The sequence below is a fragment of the Opisthorchis viverrini genome (assembly GCF_000715545.1).
Source record: "Opisthorchis viverrini unplaced genomic scaffold opera_v5_87, whole genome shotgun sequence".
Lineage (NCBI taxonomy): Eukaryota > Metazoa > Platyhelminthes > Trematoda > Opisthorchiida > Opisthorchiidae > Opisthorchis > Opisthorchis viverrini.
The window spans coordinates 243057-260722 of NW_008751747.1; the positions used below are offsets into that span (position 1 = coordinate 243057).

At 41.3% G+C, this 17666-nt stretch overlaps 1 protein-coding gene across 1 annotated transcript in view; it reads right to left on the minus strand.

The window, feature by feature from the left end:
* Positions 1-16398, minus strand: part of T265_05046 (hypothetical protein) — a gene marked incomplete at both ends in the record, with an annotated part of 22757 nt that extends 6359 nt beyond the window's left edge. The window contains 9 exons of the mRNA XM_009169957.1: positions 1098-1219; positions 2059-2191; positions 3641-3716; positions 5444-5523; positions 6234-6315; positions 7148-7245; positions 13771-13835; positions 13981-14032; positions 16339-16398. Of these exons, the coding sequence (XP_009168221.1) occupies positions 1098-1219; positions 2059-2191; positions 3641-3716; positions 5444-5523; positions 6234-6315; positions 7148-7245; positions 13771-13835; positions 13981-14032; positions 16339-16398 (768 nt within the window). The remainder of the gene's footprint in view (positions 1-1097; positions 1220-2058; positions 2192-3640; positions 3717-5443; positions 5524-6233; positions 6316-7147; positions 7246-13770; positions 13836-13980; positions 14033-16338) is intronic.
* Between the last annotated feature and the right edge of the window lie 1268 nt (positions 16399-17666).

Genomic DNA, 17666 nt, shown 5'->3' on the forward strand with positions numbered 1-17666 from the left:
TATTGTCAGCATTCGTGTTCAACTGTGACGCTTCCCCGCGTGTATTCAAAATTCATTTAACAGGAAAGAATCAAGTGGATGGGGAAATAACTTAGTACTGGCCTACCACAATCATTCCGATGCACCTGCAGCACCAGACACTCGCTCAGCCTATCTGAATCAAAAATGACAACAAGAACTCCAATAACATTGATAAAAAGGCATACTTTGCAGCACCCCGTGACAGTGAGAATTAGTTTGTCTCCATCTTACTGATAGCATTTAGACTTTCGATAATCTCTTTCATATCCCTTGGCGCGGTCGGATGCGAACCTGATAAATTTTTGACATCTAACTAATGGTTTCGTTATTTTGGGGCGGCCGGATGGTCGTGCTTGCTAGATTTTCAAAAATTTTCTTCATGATCGAAAACAAGGTTGTCGGCGGTGGTGTCGGTGGGAGTGGCAACGATGGTTGTGGTGGTGGCGGTGAGTAACCATTTGCGGGCTGAAATGTCTATAAAAGAATAGACATCCGTCCCACAAAAAGTGCCGTAACATTGAATGAAATTATTGCCAAGTACGCAGCCGGTCAGGGATGTAAATTTGCCGAGCTCGATGCAACCTAAACTAATCCAGAAATGAAGCATCCCGCTATGTTTCTCCACATGTTCTATCTGTATTCTGAGGTTCAGTTTTGAAATGGGTGAACAAGTTCACATTGGCGGAACCATCAAATATTATGCTGCTGTGTACACCACATACTGAGGGATATTCGTTTTCTGATTGACAGCTGAAGAGGCGCATGATTCGCTGTGCAAGATAAGGGAGATGCTGAGCAGCATACGTCTGCATCGCGCGTGGGCAAGGGGTTCCAGAAGCCAAGACAAAACATGGATTGAGTGTCCACTGATGTCAGTAGTATTTGCCAACTCCCAGATACACCAGACTACACTCTCACCCAAATGTTTACACTTACTGAGACAGTATGGCTAACTCATTTGAAATAAAAAATTAGTGGTTAAGAGAATCAAATGAACAACCAGTGGCTGCTGACTACCACAGAACTACCTATCCACAACTGATAGACTTATCTGCGGCAGTTTCGTTAAAACTCACGGTTTCCGAATCCGTAATCCAATCATACGAGTATTCGGTCGCTAGACATGCATCGATTCGCCTGTCATCACAAAAAATTGCCCAGCTGTCTTCATCTTCTTTGGCTGAAGTTGTCACGTAGACTGCAGTTTCGTGGGGTTCAGACAAGAGAGCAAATGGATTACTATCACAAATGTGTGAAATAGTGAGTTATATTATCGATGGACAGATACCGTGGTTCACAAAAATCGTGAAGCTGCAAGAAATCGAAAACCAAATCTTTACACAGAGGGTCACTGAAAAATCGTTGACAAAACACCATGGTTTTCACGCTTCTTGGGGTCAGTCAGAAAAGTGCGGTGCTCGAATTTCCCTCAAGCACAATCATTTCTTCAAATCAGACTGGATGTAGCTCTCCAAACACGGTTGGTTCAGGCCGTCCAAATCACCTCAGTATGTATGTATGTAGGAAAAACATACTATGTAGTATGTTTTTCCTCTGGTTAAACCCCCATCAGAAGAGATCACTGACCAGAACGGTCAAAAGTTGTCACGTCACTGGTATTATACCTGTTGTTTGATCCGCGGAAGTGTACTTTTGTATGAAAGACCCACGATCCTTTCATAATTTATAAATGCGATATCCACCTGAGATTGTTGGTTGCTGCAAACGGCCATCAAATCTCACAGGCGCTGCACCGATATTACATTGACTTCGTCTAACCAGCTGAAACTAGCTCAGCAGCAGAGGTGACATTAATCGATGAAGATGAAATGTTTTCTTACTATCCGTCCAAAAGCTTTTTGCAGATGACCAGGGACTACTTCCTTTCAAGGATCACAAGAGAACAAGCATGAACCATGCGTGAAACTTCGCTTTGTCGTACTGGTCAGTGCGCTATTTTACCCATATGTGAGGGAAATTCTGGATGACACTTCACAGGATCCCCACGATTGCCAGGCTAAAAATTCCGCCACTTACTTCCCACATCTGGAGGAAGAATATCGAGAAACATAGAGCCAGAGTTGCAAGAATCCATGTAAAGCACCAATTTGTTATATTTTCTCTTTAAATGCATATGGGCGAAGATATCGTTGAATTCCGCAGCATTGAGCTGTAGGAAGGCATTAAACAAAGAGAATTCGTACGAGCTCGAAAGATTATAGCTGAACGTGTATTGAGTTTTTGGAAATATTCTACATCAGGATTAGTTGAGAGACTACACTTGAATGCGTTTTGTTTACGCAGATTAACCTGTTTCTTGTCTTTGTTTTCATGGAATATCAGTGACACTATGTCCTCTGTAGTGTTAGCCAGCTATCCTGGTGATATTCAGTAAATCTCCCTTGGAAAGAGCACGCAAGGACCAATGTTAGATTGAATGAGCTTGCAGTCACAAATTCGGAGTAATGAGTTGACGGTTTGAAAGACTGATGTCAGATCACTCCGAGTTTCAATTTCACTGTTGTTTTTAACTATTTCCATATTCCATTCACCGTGATGGACTTAAATATGCTTGGTGGCATATTAAGAATGACTACATCGATCAAAAATATTAAAGCAATAAAAGCATAAAGTAAATTAAAGCATAAAGTAATTAAAGCATATTAAAGTAAAGCATATTAAGAATGACTACATCGATCAAAAGCTACGTGAATACGCTCAGTACAAAGGGTCCCTATTAGGGTGAATTTAGCCTTCATATGAGGAACTGCAGCATAAGTCTCGTGCTGCTTGTTGAGTAGTGAACTGCCGTCCTGTAAGTCAAGCCAATCTGTGGAGAGAATTCTAGCCCTAGTCACGTTTGATGAAAATTTAGAATGATTTCCATTAAATAGAAAAATTCCAAATGTCATCTAACTACTAACACACTGTTATTAGTAGAGAAGGAACAATAATCCACACGGTGAATGGATTTCTCATATGAGTTGTCACTCCAGGAGTAAGTCACCAGTGATGTGGTTCCCTTGCTTGAAGGATGAGCGACGTAATATGCTGACTAACTGCGCATAAACCAGGCTGTCGGTTGGCCGCCCGTGGCCGAGCGGTTAAATTTTGCAACTACAAAGCACATCACTGATGATTCCCAATAAGGATGGATCAGATGTACAGTGGTTCTCGGCTTTTCATCACAGACTGCATTCTTATACATACTATACGTGGATCTATTCATATGCTGCCTCTTGAAAAAGTAAAAAAAAAGCATATTGTCTTCGTATCACCTGTGTCTCATGAGTGACCGTATTCCGTTGTTCAACAGTCTAAATGGATTAACGGCAAAATTATGTGAGTTGAGCGAACTTGAACTAAGTAAAATGAAATCTACATAATGTTGTCAATATAGCACCTTGACGAGGCCTGCCGAACTTGACAGAAAAAGACGCCCGAAACTCGTAGCTTCTTTGTGCCATCATTCGGTGGATGTGTGAGCCAGTTGTTAGTATAAATTCTGTTTTATAAGGAACCACAAGTGGCAATGCGCTTCTTCATTTTGTTCAAAATTAAGCCTCTTTTAGAAAAGTTGTGTGCTATAAACGTGTTTACCAATATTATCCAAACTTACTTGTCCCTCTGGGAAGGAAATGTAGCGATACGCACCATGGCCAGAGTAATAGACGAAAACGTTGTCATCAGGACCGCTGCAAGTGGACGAAAAGTTTAAGGTGGTCTTGAAGAGCAGATTATTGAGTGGCGCTCTCGCGCATATAAAAGCACAACAAAGAAGCCGCGGAAATGGAAATTCGACTGTAATATTCCCCAAAAACATGGGTCTTGCCGTAAGTTGCAGAAGCCGTGTTGTAACCTAAACGGTCTTGGCTAACTCGTGATTAAGGAAGTCACAAATGTATAAAATTCCCCCAGTTCATTTTCGTCCATTCCACGTGTAGAAAAGATATGTTCCGCACAATTCCTGTGCGTTGAGCACTCAACACGAATGCAATGAATGGATAACGTACGCGCAGGTCAGAATATTGTTTTGTACACGCTACTGGATGTAGTCAGTAGCTAAATTAATTTCCATTCGTGAGATTTTCGCAAGGCCCCATGGATATGGGAATGAAAAATGGATCTTTCGGACGCCTGTTGGATTGTTGTTGCATCACGCGATATAGAATCTCCTTTAACTTTTAACATAAGAAGTTAGTTGAAAGCGGTTTTCCCCTTTAGCTAGTTTTATCATCTTGCCATTGGAACGATGACAATCAGCGTTTTTGGAATCGCGCTTTCAGCAGCGTAACTAAACTGGTGTATGAATTTACCCCTACGATGCACTGACTAGTAAAATCAACGTTAGACAAACCTATATTTCGAACACGGACATCCACGAAACCATACGTTCCGTTTGTCTGAGGACCATTTGTTCATGGTCTGATTGATCGTTTGCCGATTTCCGTTGTGCCACGGTCTCCTTCCCTACATTTGATTGGCTCTCATTCCGACATTTGCGTTTCGTAGTTCATTTTGATTGGTTCTTTCTGATTCCCTGTGGTGCTGCAGCCTGATTTTTCCGATTTAGTTTGAGTGTAGGCTGTTCGTGTTGATAACACTGTTTTCATTTTGCAAGGGGCCTAACGCCCTTGATTACCTATCTATCATTCTTTTTTTCTCTATATCAACAATCTAAGTGTGGGATCAGAAACTCTGAAGCAGTTAACAGAGCGGGCGATTACTGATTAAGCGGTAATTTCGGTTCTTTACAGTGTATAACTGACCGTACGGGAGAATTATGGTTTGCAAGTGAAAAAACGTTTTCCTGGTATCCTGGCTTGAATCTGCAAGCCGAACGATTCACTTCTCGTCATACGCGGGTCAAAAAGCCGTGGAAAAATTCTCAAGAGATGAATTGTGACGTTACAAAACCACATGTAACCCTAGGCCAGGCAATTATTCTAAAAGCTGAGAGGATTATCGATGAATGGTAATATGAATTTGAGTGACTACTATTCAGCCAATCGAAAGAACTGCAAGTGGATTTCGATTATTCATTATTCACAAAGAATAAAAGCAAAATCGGAATCCGAGCAAACCAATATCGACCGACCTGAATATGTAAAATATTGGGCATATATTTGACCATTCACAACTGAGCATATCTGAATAGTTTCGAAACTTATCAGCAGTGGCGATTGATGCCTATGATACTATAATAACCCGTAGTCTGGAATTGATAAACCAGGTTTCTTTTGGAGTAAAGCAAATCCTTTCGACTGCCTTCTGGAAGCTTTACTTAAAAAGATTATGTACACATGACTTCTTAGGATACCAAACACGCGTATCCCAAATCCTAAACCGCTGACCTGTAACACTAGAATTCTGGCTGTGATCAGCAAGTGCATCACCAACGTCCACTTCCGCGGGAACTCACCTTTTCAACACCTTCTTCCCTTCTCTTTCAAGTTTCTTATCGCCCGTCAGTACTTTCGTGAAGAAAAACGGTTTGACGTCCTGAAGCAGATAAACTCGCATAATCAATTATTTCTGTGACAATGGTATTCTCCACAATTATTCTACTCACAGTACCCATCTATTTACAGTCTAGCAGAGTAAGAGAAATTTATGATGTGCTCTCTATCTTCGCTCAGATCAATTTCAGGACGGTCGCTGAATGAGAAAAACCTAAACGTTGATTGTTGGTGAGTTTACCGAGCATGGCAGTTGGATCAGGCAGGTTGCCAAGACAAACTTTGATCGAAACAAATAGCCAATCCTGATCCGGTGTCCACAGTATGCTGTTTGTCAAGGGCAAATCCATGATGCACCAAAATTTCCAGAAGATAGTCGACGCATACACTTCATGAACGGCGCTCTGTATCTGGTTCCGGGCACTGATGCACGCTCAACACCATTGGTGGTTCTTTTGAAAAGAAGACTGGCTTGGAATTTTCAGGTCGAAAACCAAGCTGTGAAAATACCATTATTACACCAAGCTTACATGATAGGAAGCACCCAGAATTATGCACTCGGTCGTGGGCTGCTTTAAAGTTCTCTATCACCTTACGACTAGTGTTTATTCAAGTAAATTACCGTTCTATATTGTAGTAAACCGGGTTAGTCTACCCTACGGTTACTCTTTTGCTTTTATACGCAGTGCCCTTTTAGTTGCCCCTTGTGTTACACAGTGAATAAATTCATTTAATTGCTGCGCACGGACATACTTTTCCACGGTAGTCAATTACCACATCCTTGTAAACATCTTTGTGCGTGTAGTCATGGAACACTTGGCCTTTGAAGGGATTCCTGGAATAAAAGAATGAAAACTGACAATGTGATTTTGGAAGAAATTAACATGGAGGTCAAATAGAAAGAAATGAAATGCTCGTAACGTCCGTTTGAATTCGGTTTTTGGTCCTGTATTTAGAGGAATTTTCACGCCGATGAGTGCACCATATGGCACACTCTATATTAAGTTTTGACTGATGTATGGATCCCAGATTGGTTCCGGTAGGCAAACAACTCATAAGATTACAAACTGTGTGTGAAAAAAATTTTTTCATGTAAATGCACAGCCAAATACCACTAGTAACAGGTTGTATGAGCACATTATCACCGAGTGCCCTTGAGTGTAATTCGGTTGGGCAGTGAACGGCTTACGTTTATTAGAAACTCAAGTCAGTAGAATGTTCCATCCACTAATCCCAGGAATCGGCTGTATGACAAAATGTTAGGTCCACTAGGTTGTCCGCTTATTACTTGCTCTAAATCATCAGCCGGCTGATGCACTCAAACAACATCTTAGTATCGATGTTATTCATTTTACTGACAATCGAAACAAAGTTACCGTTTGCTATTCATCAGCGAGAATATACAAGAATGATTAAAATTTCATCTGGTATCGATTGTGTTGGTTGCATCAGGGTTATGTGGCGTTTAGTGCCATGAAGGGGGGCGAACTTTTTGGTCATCTCGAGTGACGCTCAAAAACAGACAGTTTTCTCCAACCGGATTCCATTCATGATTTATATCCGTGAAATATACGGCTCAAACGTGGGAAAATTTGAAGCCAAATAGAGAGAGGCGATTTCTACAGTCTAATTACTACCAGATGACAAGCATTTTACGAGATATTTACTTCGGATTGTTTGCAATATCGTCGTAGGCAATGGGAATTATATTCTCCGCTGGAATTCTGTTTGCACGCAGGACGTGATAGGCGTGATAAACGTTTGCCTGAGGGAAAATAAAAATTACAGGTGAATGAATGATAACAGGCAGAGCGGGGCACATAGGCTAAAGAAGGCAAGCAGGTTGCCTAGGTTCATGCATACTTGGTAGAGTGTCAAAAAGCATTTGGATGCCTCATTCTTGCCCAATAATTTAAATGTAACATACTCACGTGTGTTTCCGTTAATTAATTGATTGAATTTGGCCACGGCAGCTAACTTGTCAGATATTTGGCTGTTGCGGAGCTCAAGTACATTGTTTGGGCTTTTAAATCGTGATCTAAACATTTATCTGAAGCCAAGCTCTGCCATAAAGTCAAGCTTCACTGTGCAACTGATGCATCCTTATTGAAAATTATCTGTAGTGCGATGTTCATACTTCTCCGGAGAGTCCCGAAACCGCTATTTCCCGGCAATCACTAGGAGGCTGAGCCGATTGGCCACGAGCAGCTGATTACCTCGCGCCGCAACCCACTTGGGAACGCGGTTTAATGAGGATTCTTCCAAGAAACAAAAATACCTCAATTCGTCGTATGGTAAATCCAAACGTATGGTCAATAATGTTTCGCTGCATTGGGTATATCCGTTCCTTCGGACACCATCACATGAGTCAAGCATTCTACATGGCTAGCACATCAGCCCTCATAGAATGCTTTCGTGATAACCCGTCAAAGCTGCTTTTCATATGCCATTGTGAATACACTGCGTCAAATTTGCCTTAAAATGGTGTAAATTCAGTGCCAACGTTTTTCCCGAAAGTGCATTGCTGATTCTTCCGGAAGCGAATTCCTCGGATGTTTGAAGGTGTTGCATATCAATGGCTGGAAAGCTTCCACAGTGGTCAATATCGATCTCCATCCAATGTAATCAGGGACAGCTGTTCATCCGGGTAAGAAAAGAAATCGAACGAGATCTTTCATCACATAAATGTGTTTTCTCATAAAGATGAAACAGTGATATTTGGTGATCATGAGATTTTGCGTCATTTTCACGACATCCTGCCGCCTGACCACCATCGATCGATAATTTAAAAAATAGCGACTTCTACAAATCGTTGAGTTCCTTCTTGAGGTTTCTCCAATGGATCTGGCCCCTGTTGCCTCGTTGATTAAGCGCCGGAGATTTATCATTTCTTAAGCAACCATGCGCCTCACTTAGAACTAAGATAATCCTAATGACCACGGATAACACCCTTTGCCTTCGAAGATGTTTTACCACGATCCGTCCAGATAAACTACTGAAAGAAACTCAAAGGGTGTTCCTGTTCTCCTGTTGTCAGTGTTGTCACTCGAGCTGAAAATATGCTGTATCTGGGTCTTTCAGAGAAAGGTTGTACCTCACAGAGGCCTGACGGTTTGTGCGCCTCAACAATCCACTGAGCAGTGTGTATGTGACACTCATAGAGCTTTCCATACCAGTTTGGTCATTGGGTAGAAATCACCGATGTTAGGGGACAGAATTTCGCCTGTGACTGTCTGCGCGATCCACCACCAATCTGGAAATCCACCAGTGCAACTAGGCTGTCGGGATGAATGACATAACCGAAGACGCCAATTGACTTTTTCTATCTCTAACGCCGGATACTACTGCTTAGGCATGCGAGTAGTCTTCGGTCTTCTCGAAGTTCCGCGCCGCGTCAAATTGAAGGTGAATTTTACTGAGGAACTTGTGGAAACTTGCGTAATTTTCACTCCGTTAGGACATTTGAATATTTTAAGTTTTCGAAATCTATTAGCAAATGAGACGTTTACTTTCGTGTTCAATAGGTTGTTGCTGCTTAGTTTGTGTTTGCGATTAAACATCTTCTCGGTGAAGGGCATTCCTCCTTACACTGGTAGTATCCCAGCCTAATTCCAACTGCGGATTGCACGCTTACAAGTGATCTTATGCCACATCGGCCGGGATTAATGTCCTTAACCCGGTTCTCTTATCTGATCTATACCGTAGGGCAAGTAAGTAAAAAGAGACTACAACTGAAGCCTTCCTTCCGCCTTTCTATTTCATATATCCGGTATTCTCACTTTCCTCGACCCGTGATAGCAACATCCACATAGGCATATTCTTAATATCTGAGGGATCTGTTTACCTCCCATTATCGTCAACTGCAATTTTCGCGGTTGGTTCGGTCGCCACATCCTCAGAAGCCCCTGCATTTGTTCTTTAGTTGGTCTGTCGATTTTTAATGTTTGTGCTCTGAAACAAGCTGCGCGGCATCCATGTTCGCTGTAAACGCTTCTCAAATGAGGATGTAATATCCCTCAATTTCGCTGCAATTATCTCTTCATGGGTTTCCGCTCGCTTTCAACCGCGCCCCTATGGTAATCTAAGAGGTACCGCCGCTTGTTCTACTGGGGCTGATATTGGTCTTTGACACCAAACCAAAGGCTTTCTCATTGAATAGTCAAACGTATTCATGGAAGCTTTCTTGCAACACCTTGGATAATAACCAGAAAGAAACAAGCCCGTATATTATTGTGGTTGTCGAAGACATGAATGCACAAGTAGCCAGACTTTGCACTTCTGCGACTCATTTGTGTGGGTGCAGAACCAAAGTTGAAATGCACCGACCACGGTGGACGCCTGAAATGGTTACGTGTCGAAGATGGGCGGGAATAACTTCCGGAACAACTGAAGCCGCATCGCCGTATGTCGCTCCTTTACAAAACCCGTCCGCCAGCACAGACTGACCACACCGATATTAGCTATATGTGGCGTTGCTTCTTCTGAAACACCTCTGTCATCCCAGATCAAAAGATTTTTCTTCGCTGATTTTGTTGCACTGTCGCTGGACTTGGATGATTAGCACACATCAGATGACCGTTGAGAAGCCTTCGAATCCTAATGTTAAGCAAGACTACCAGAACTAATTTTGACGTCCCACCCGGACGTGGAGACTTCTGGTGTTAATTTCCACTGAAACGTGCTGGTTGCAAGAGGCTGAGCACCACACTTGTGGAATATTGCAACAAACTAGTTGCGAGTTCTGAATCTCGGCCAACACTCCAAATTCCTCCAAAACTTCGACAAGTTTACCTCCAGGTAGCAAGCACAATATCACTCAACGAACAGTCAGACTTCTGGTAAGAAACAACACCTGCATGGGTTGAGAATCTTTTTGAACTGAAGAGGTGAATGAAGCAAGAAACTCTTGAGTTATACTTCTCTATACCAGCTAGTATGCGCAAAAGTCCCAAAGAAGCCTTCCATGAGCCAAGCAATCATTGTTATACAATAACAATCATTAGATGAACGTTTTCAACAATTAATCGACTGATTAACTTCGGCTTCTCAACTTGGGTCATGACACTGAAAGTGGAAGCACCAAAGGCTTTAGAAATAATCAGTTGCATGTTCTACTTCAAGAGTTACCATGCTGCTGGTCCTGACCAACTCCCAGTCACTTGGATTAAACATTGTGGTGAAGTACTTTGTCGTTTTTTGTCTGACTGATTTGCATTTCCTGGGCGGAAGAAACAGTTTAAACAAGCTGAGCCCACTTGATGAGGCCCTAAGTGAGTGTATCTGTCACCGAGGAATTAGCTTGACTTCCGTTGTGACAAGAATGTTTCCTGTACCTACTTTATGTTTCCGTTGTGGCAAGAATGTTTCCTGTACCTACTTTATGTCGTTCCACGATGAAATTTGTAGACAGGGCCTAAGAAGGGGAAGCGGAATTCCCAGCTTCTAGCGATCGTGTGGACCACAGCTCCAATGTTCGTCAAGTGTCAGAACGATTAAATGCGTACCCACTGAATCTTATTACTAGATACGGATGCATTCAATATGCGTAACCATTTTGCATTCGATCCCCACGCAAATAGGGTACGATCGGACGGGTGACTTTAATCATGTTTATTTCAAATACACACTACTTGATCTTACAAAGTAGTGTAGGAGTAACATCTCATATTCCATGTCAATTCCGGTGCTTCCTAAATTGATCTGTTTGGCGCAACATCTAATGTCGTTGCTACGCCAGTCTTTGATGAAATTTCCGGGACCTGGTTTAATATTCAGGTCACCCTAGGTTGAGTTACTGCGGAGTCTAGGAGCATTTCTCTAACGTGATTAAGCTACAAAGCAAGGTTAGGTGATTTGTGATGAATTGTGCTCAACGAATTCCTAGAATTTTCTTATTTTATGCAAGAACATACCCCCTACTCGAAGACAGTGATCCCAACCAACATAACGCAACATAAAACACTTATGGGTGACGATGTTGGTCTCCGACTAAGCCGAATCACGTTTTGTAACTCATTAACATAAGAGTTTATTAGGTCCGGAAAATCGACCGAACACAAAGCAAAATATCGTGGCATGACAAGGAAATACTGTTGAAGACAAACACAGGTAAGCAAATGTGTGTCTACTAGATGACATCTGTCTACCGCCTTTCCAGTGGAACATTACATCCATTGAGGAAATTAAGTAGGAGACAACTGTTTCGAGTACCATTTGTGCAAATGTCCACTTTGGAAACTCTTCCATGCGGTCTTTAGAAAAAGGTTTTGAGCACCAAACCAATGAGAAACCAACGAAAACCTACTTGATGGCGATAATTTACCCAAGTGTTGGTACCAGCAACAAGGACGGCCCAGTTCTTTGATGGCTGGTTGTTAAATATCGATGACCAATTGTGAACACCGGCGGCTTCCAACCATGCAACATGTTCGACGCAGAACAAGAACGCAATAAGAAGCGAAGAACGACCCATCATTTCCAGGCTTACTTGAAGCTTCATCTATCTGCAATCTTATACTCTGCGCCTCTACTAAACTGAACTTTGCCTTACACGTGTATGGCGATGGTGTGTAAAAGCTATCCATCACAAATCTCATAATATTGCGGTACAAAGTATTTGCTAACCAATGTATCATCGGCGAATTTGATCAGCTTGTTCAATGGCTGATCATTTGAGCAAACATTTTACAACACTTCGTGCACATTGGTGAATTAGGGGTTTTTTTAGGACAAATGCGGATCATTCCTTTGAGCAGCTATGTGCTTCACACAGTACTGGGCAGCACACTGAGTCCTCAACACTGTTTCACCTAGCACGTGGCTTCAAACGTACATTCGCTGATAACTTGGGTCATTGGGGATAATGATACAGATTTTTGTCTTAAAAACCACCCGGAAAATATTTGTGTTCGCAGTGGGTCAGATTAAATTCTGACAGATCAATAGGACTTATTGATCTAACTTCCTAAAAGATGGGTATTTATTCACTGCGTAGATTGATGGGCTCATGAACCTTCTGACATAAGTGGGGGAAATCGAAGTTCATGCGAAGTTTTGAACCAAGAAATTTACTATTCTCAAAGGTTTTAGGTTAATAGGTTTCTGATTTCGCTGGTCATCATTCGATTTTCAGGCTCTGCTGATGATGTGCATTGGTTATCGATTTTCGGTCGGTTACTTTTGAAAACATCATGGTGAAACGTGGCAACGCAAGAGTAAACAAGCTTACATGTGAAACCATACTGTCGTTTTCGCGCATCAGACTCTCCTTAAGTTGGGTGAGCAGGTTATTCTAGCTTGCACCATCTGCCGTCATCCTCTATCTCCTGCCCCATACAATATACAATACATACATACATACAATATATACAAAGTTCACTGACTTGATGAAATTCGGTGAGGACCTGAATCAAGAACCTTTGAGACCACGGACATGTTTTTGTTTGGTGAGAGGACTTGTTCCAAACAAAGTCCACATTTAAGCTACCAGCGAAAAACCATCCGCCCAAAGGTCACTTATGCATTATTCCTTCATCCATTTAGAAAACTCGAGAACGAAAAGCTTATCCTTCAACCATATACGCACGCAATTATCGATTTATTCATTTTTTTGTCAGAATTTACTGTTTGGTACGCTGCGATTAGTGGAACACTATGAGGGTGAACATAATTCGGGATAAGAAAAAATTTATACGATCCATAAGTGGAATTTGGAACATCACAGACAGAGGTGTTCTTCCAAGCCAAAAAGTGACGTTTTGGTTTCACGTTTATCCTCTTTCAGGAATATGCAAGTCTTGTTTATCTATTCCATGACAGTTTCTTTGCTTATAACAGCTCGATAACGATAGCTGTATGAGAACCAGAGGGAGGATTAGTGTTTGGAACACCAGCCAAGAAATTGAGTGTTCGTTTCTTGAGACTTACAGTTCTAGTGAACCTCAGTAAAGGTGAAACAGATGTACATTGCTTCCTGCCTTCACTTACCGGACGAAATGTTGATGAGAATTCGCTGAATAACTCTCTTTTTGTCAGCGGTGGGAAGGTTTTCTGTGCATCTCCAAGTTCACTGGACGTCGTGATCTCTGAGCTTTCAAACTCATGCGTAATCTCAAGTTGTAGTGCAAAAGACGAAGTTCATACACAAATCTGTGACATCCGGATCATTTTCATAATTCTAGACATGTATGGATGTAAAGCTGAACACTTCCATTTTCAGAGAATGGGTCGCCGTACCGTATGTTTGGCTTCGTGCTATAGCTGCCAGACACGGCTACTGAGATTAACTAACCAAGACGTCTTTGAGTCCCCGATCAAAAGCGGCATCAACGAACCAAAGCTGATGTAAACCGGTGTCTGTAAATAAAAAACAACAGAGTTAGAAAAGAAGTGTTCGTGTGCGCCAAAGGACTTCAATCGAGACAAGTGTGATGGTAAGAAAAAGACTTCGGGGATTCGGTGCATGCCCGTGTGAATCTCCTTCGAGGCTAAAGCAAAATACCCCTGACCAGAGCAGTGTTATATCTTTTCTCTTTGAAAGCACCAATGTGAATCTGAGAATATTGAAATAATCTGGGGTAAACCAGATGACATCCGAGACTGAATATTGAAACTGATTCCCTTGTTAACCTGCTCAAACAGGGTAAGTAGTTCATAGTGATTTAATTGATGTTTCGATACCTAGGACCTATCATATTCACATAAGAATAAATTAACATCCAGCCACAAGGCTTTCACATATAAAATCAGAATTTTCTGCTGAAAAACGGCCGAGAAGTCTTCGAGTGAATAAAGAGCACTTCAATTTGGATAACAGGAAAATGCTTACCACTTCCTTCATTCATTCATTAGAGGACGCCTCGATGGTGGATGAGTGGTTTGGCAGCACCTCTAAACACTTTCATCCTGGATGCAACAACCCAGCCAGCGCCAAGGCTGATGGTCACCGATCGTTTTTAGGCAGTATTCGCCAGAATTTTTTTCGCTGTTATCATTCCTGGTTCGTTTTATCGCAGTCGGTAAAAAATTCGATATCCCCAAATTTATTCTATGCAGGATATCCAATTGAGTTCGGCTTTAACTTGGCTCATTTCTCAATAAGCCAAATTAATAATTTTTTCCCTGTGTAAAGATGGAGGTTGGATTAAATTAGCCCGAAAGGCCCCGGGCATTTGCAAATCTCCAATCCATGAGCATTCTAATTCGGTATTCAGTGTTAGACTCTAATTCCACTCGGACCCTCCACGGATGTCTAAACTACTTGTGGGTTCCACGACTATACTAGGAAGAAGATGTAGTCGGCTATATGTTGCTAGCCCGAGAAAGCTTGGGAATATTTGTTGAAAATTTCTCCTTGAAAGTAAATGCAGTTTGCGGCTTCAAGCCACGCAGCACCTCTAACACTTTCATCCTGGATGCAACAACCCAGCATCTGCCAAGGCTGATGGTCACCGATCGTTTTTAGGCAGTATTCGCCAGAATTTTTTTCGCTGTTATCATTCCTGGTTCGTTTTATCGCAGTCGGTAAAAAATTCGATATCCCCAAATTTATTCTATGCAGGATATCCAATTGAGTTCGGCTTTAACTTGGCTCATTTCTCAATAAGCCAAATTAATAATTTTTTCCCTGTGTAAAGATGGAGGTTGGATTAAATTAGCCCGAAAGGCCCCGGGCATTTGCAAATCTCCAATCCATGAGCATTCTAATTCGGTATTCAGTGTTAGACTCTAATTCCACTCGGACCCTCCACGGATGTCTAAACTACTTGTGGGTTCCACGACTATACTAGGAAGAAGATGTAGTCGGCTATATGTTGCTAGCCCGAGAAAGCTTGGGAATATTTGTTGAAAATTTCTCCTTGAAAGTAAATGCAGTTTGCGGCTTCAAGCCACGATGCAACGTGAAGCCGTTTCATGCTTGTTGGGAATAATCAGCAGTGCGTATCTCATGGAATTTGAGGGAGGTCCGAACCGAAAACATGACGGACCGGCTAGCGGTTTCAGCACTTGAACGTGGGGTTTCAAGCGGCTGGTAAGCAATGTGATTACATCTCACCAAGTCTGAGCATAGCAGCGCTCATCCATCAACAACGTAAAACCACACCACGTGGTCACGTTTTTGGGTGGGCCCCTCGAACGACCACAATTCAGCGAATATATTCATCCTCTGACCTGTAAGTGAAGCCAATCTAAGCGAAAACATCGGGAAGCAGACAACCATAGTTTTATCCTATTTGGAAACCATCAGCAATGCGCACCCCACAAAACCGGGATAAAGTGTCAGTTTGAAGTTGCCCGCTAATGGGATCAGTTTATAAAACGAATCTCCGCTTTGTCAGGGCATTATGCTTCGATGACGACATCTATTGACAAAGCAACGTTATTCGAACAAGGTTTACTACTTCTGCAATTTGTAGCTATATTCCTGAGTAAACTAGTTGACCAGAGTGAGAATATTTCAAAAAACGAATCTCATTTGCACCAAAAATTCGTTTTTGACAGGGGACTCATTCGAATTCATCTTTTAGTATGGTGGCCGATGTCACTGCGCTAATCTAGATCCACCCGAGAATAGAGGAGTAATCCTAAGTTCCAAGTGGTCTCGGACAAGGACATATATCCTTGCAATGGCTAGCCATGCCCCACTTGTAACTTCGGTCCGGTTGGCCTGTCTTCCTGACTCTGTGTTGATGGCTGCAAGCGAGTCGGTCCACTTTTTTATTCAGGTCCTCCACTGTTAAACCATTCCCGTTCTCTAGGGACTTAGCCAATGCGGACCGCCAGAACTGGATTTCTGGAAAACTCACTATTCAGGGGCACTTAGTTAGTATCACCTGGTTGCCAGCTTAACCCAAATTACCCTCCAAAATTTATTCTTCTGAACATCATTGGGTAAGAAGAACATCGCTAAACGTTTCATTGATTTAACTGAATATTTGAAACGCTGCCTGAACTCTCATGCCATGAGCATCCAAGCGAACTCGTTGATGACACAACAGTCCCGTTTGAGAAATAGGTGCAATTTGAGTTCAGCAGGCGTTAGTATCTGCACACTGTTCAATGCCAGCGCTAAAACCATGTTCCATCAGGGGCAAAACAGGGGATCCACGAGTAATTCCAATCGCTGTCATGCTTGTCTGCTAGACTGATCAGTGTTCGCTCTGCTCGATTATTACTCCTCATGATTCGCGCAACCATCAGTCGCTACATTTGGTTAATCTGCTCGAACGCTTGATGCTCTGCGTTTCTCTACGTAAGCCGGAAGCCATTTATTCATGTATGTACCTAACTCCCCATGTATTTATGTATGTATAGATATATGTAAGTATGTATGTATGTATGTATGTATGTATGTATGTATGTATGTATGTATGTATGTATGTATGTATGTATGTATGTATGTATGTATGTATGTATGTATGTATGTATGTATGTATGTATGTATGTATGTATGTATGTATGTATGTATGTATGTATGTATGTATGTATGTATGTATGTATGTATGTATGTATGTATGTATGTATGTATGTATGTATGTATGTATGTATGTATGTATGTATGTATGTATGTATGTATGTATGTATGTATGTATGTATGTATGTATGTATGTATGTATGTATGTATGTATGTATGTATGTATGTATGTATGTATGTATGTATGTATGTATGTATGTATGTATGTATGTATGTATGTATGTATGTATGTATGTATGTATGTATGTATGTATGTATGTATGTATGTATGTATGTATGTATGTATGTATGTATGTATGTATGTATGTATGTATGTATGTATGTATGTATGTATGTATGTATGTATGTATGTATGTATGTATGTATGTATGTATGTATGTATGTATGTATGTATGTATGTATGTATGTATGTATGTATGTATGTATGTATGTATGTATGTATGTATGTATGTATGTATGTATGTATGTATGTATGTATGTATGTATGTATGTATGTATGTATGTATGTATGTATGTATGTATGTATGTATGTATGTATGTATGTATGTATGTATGTATGTATGTATGTATGTATGTATGTATGTATGTATGTATGTATGTATGTATGTATGTATGTATGTATGTATGTATGTATGTATGTATGTATGTATGTATGTATGTATGTATGTATGTATGTATGTATGTATGTATGTATGTATGTATGTATGTATGTA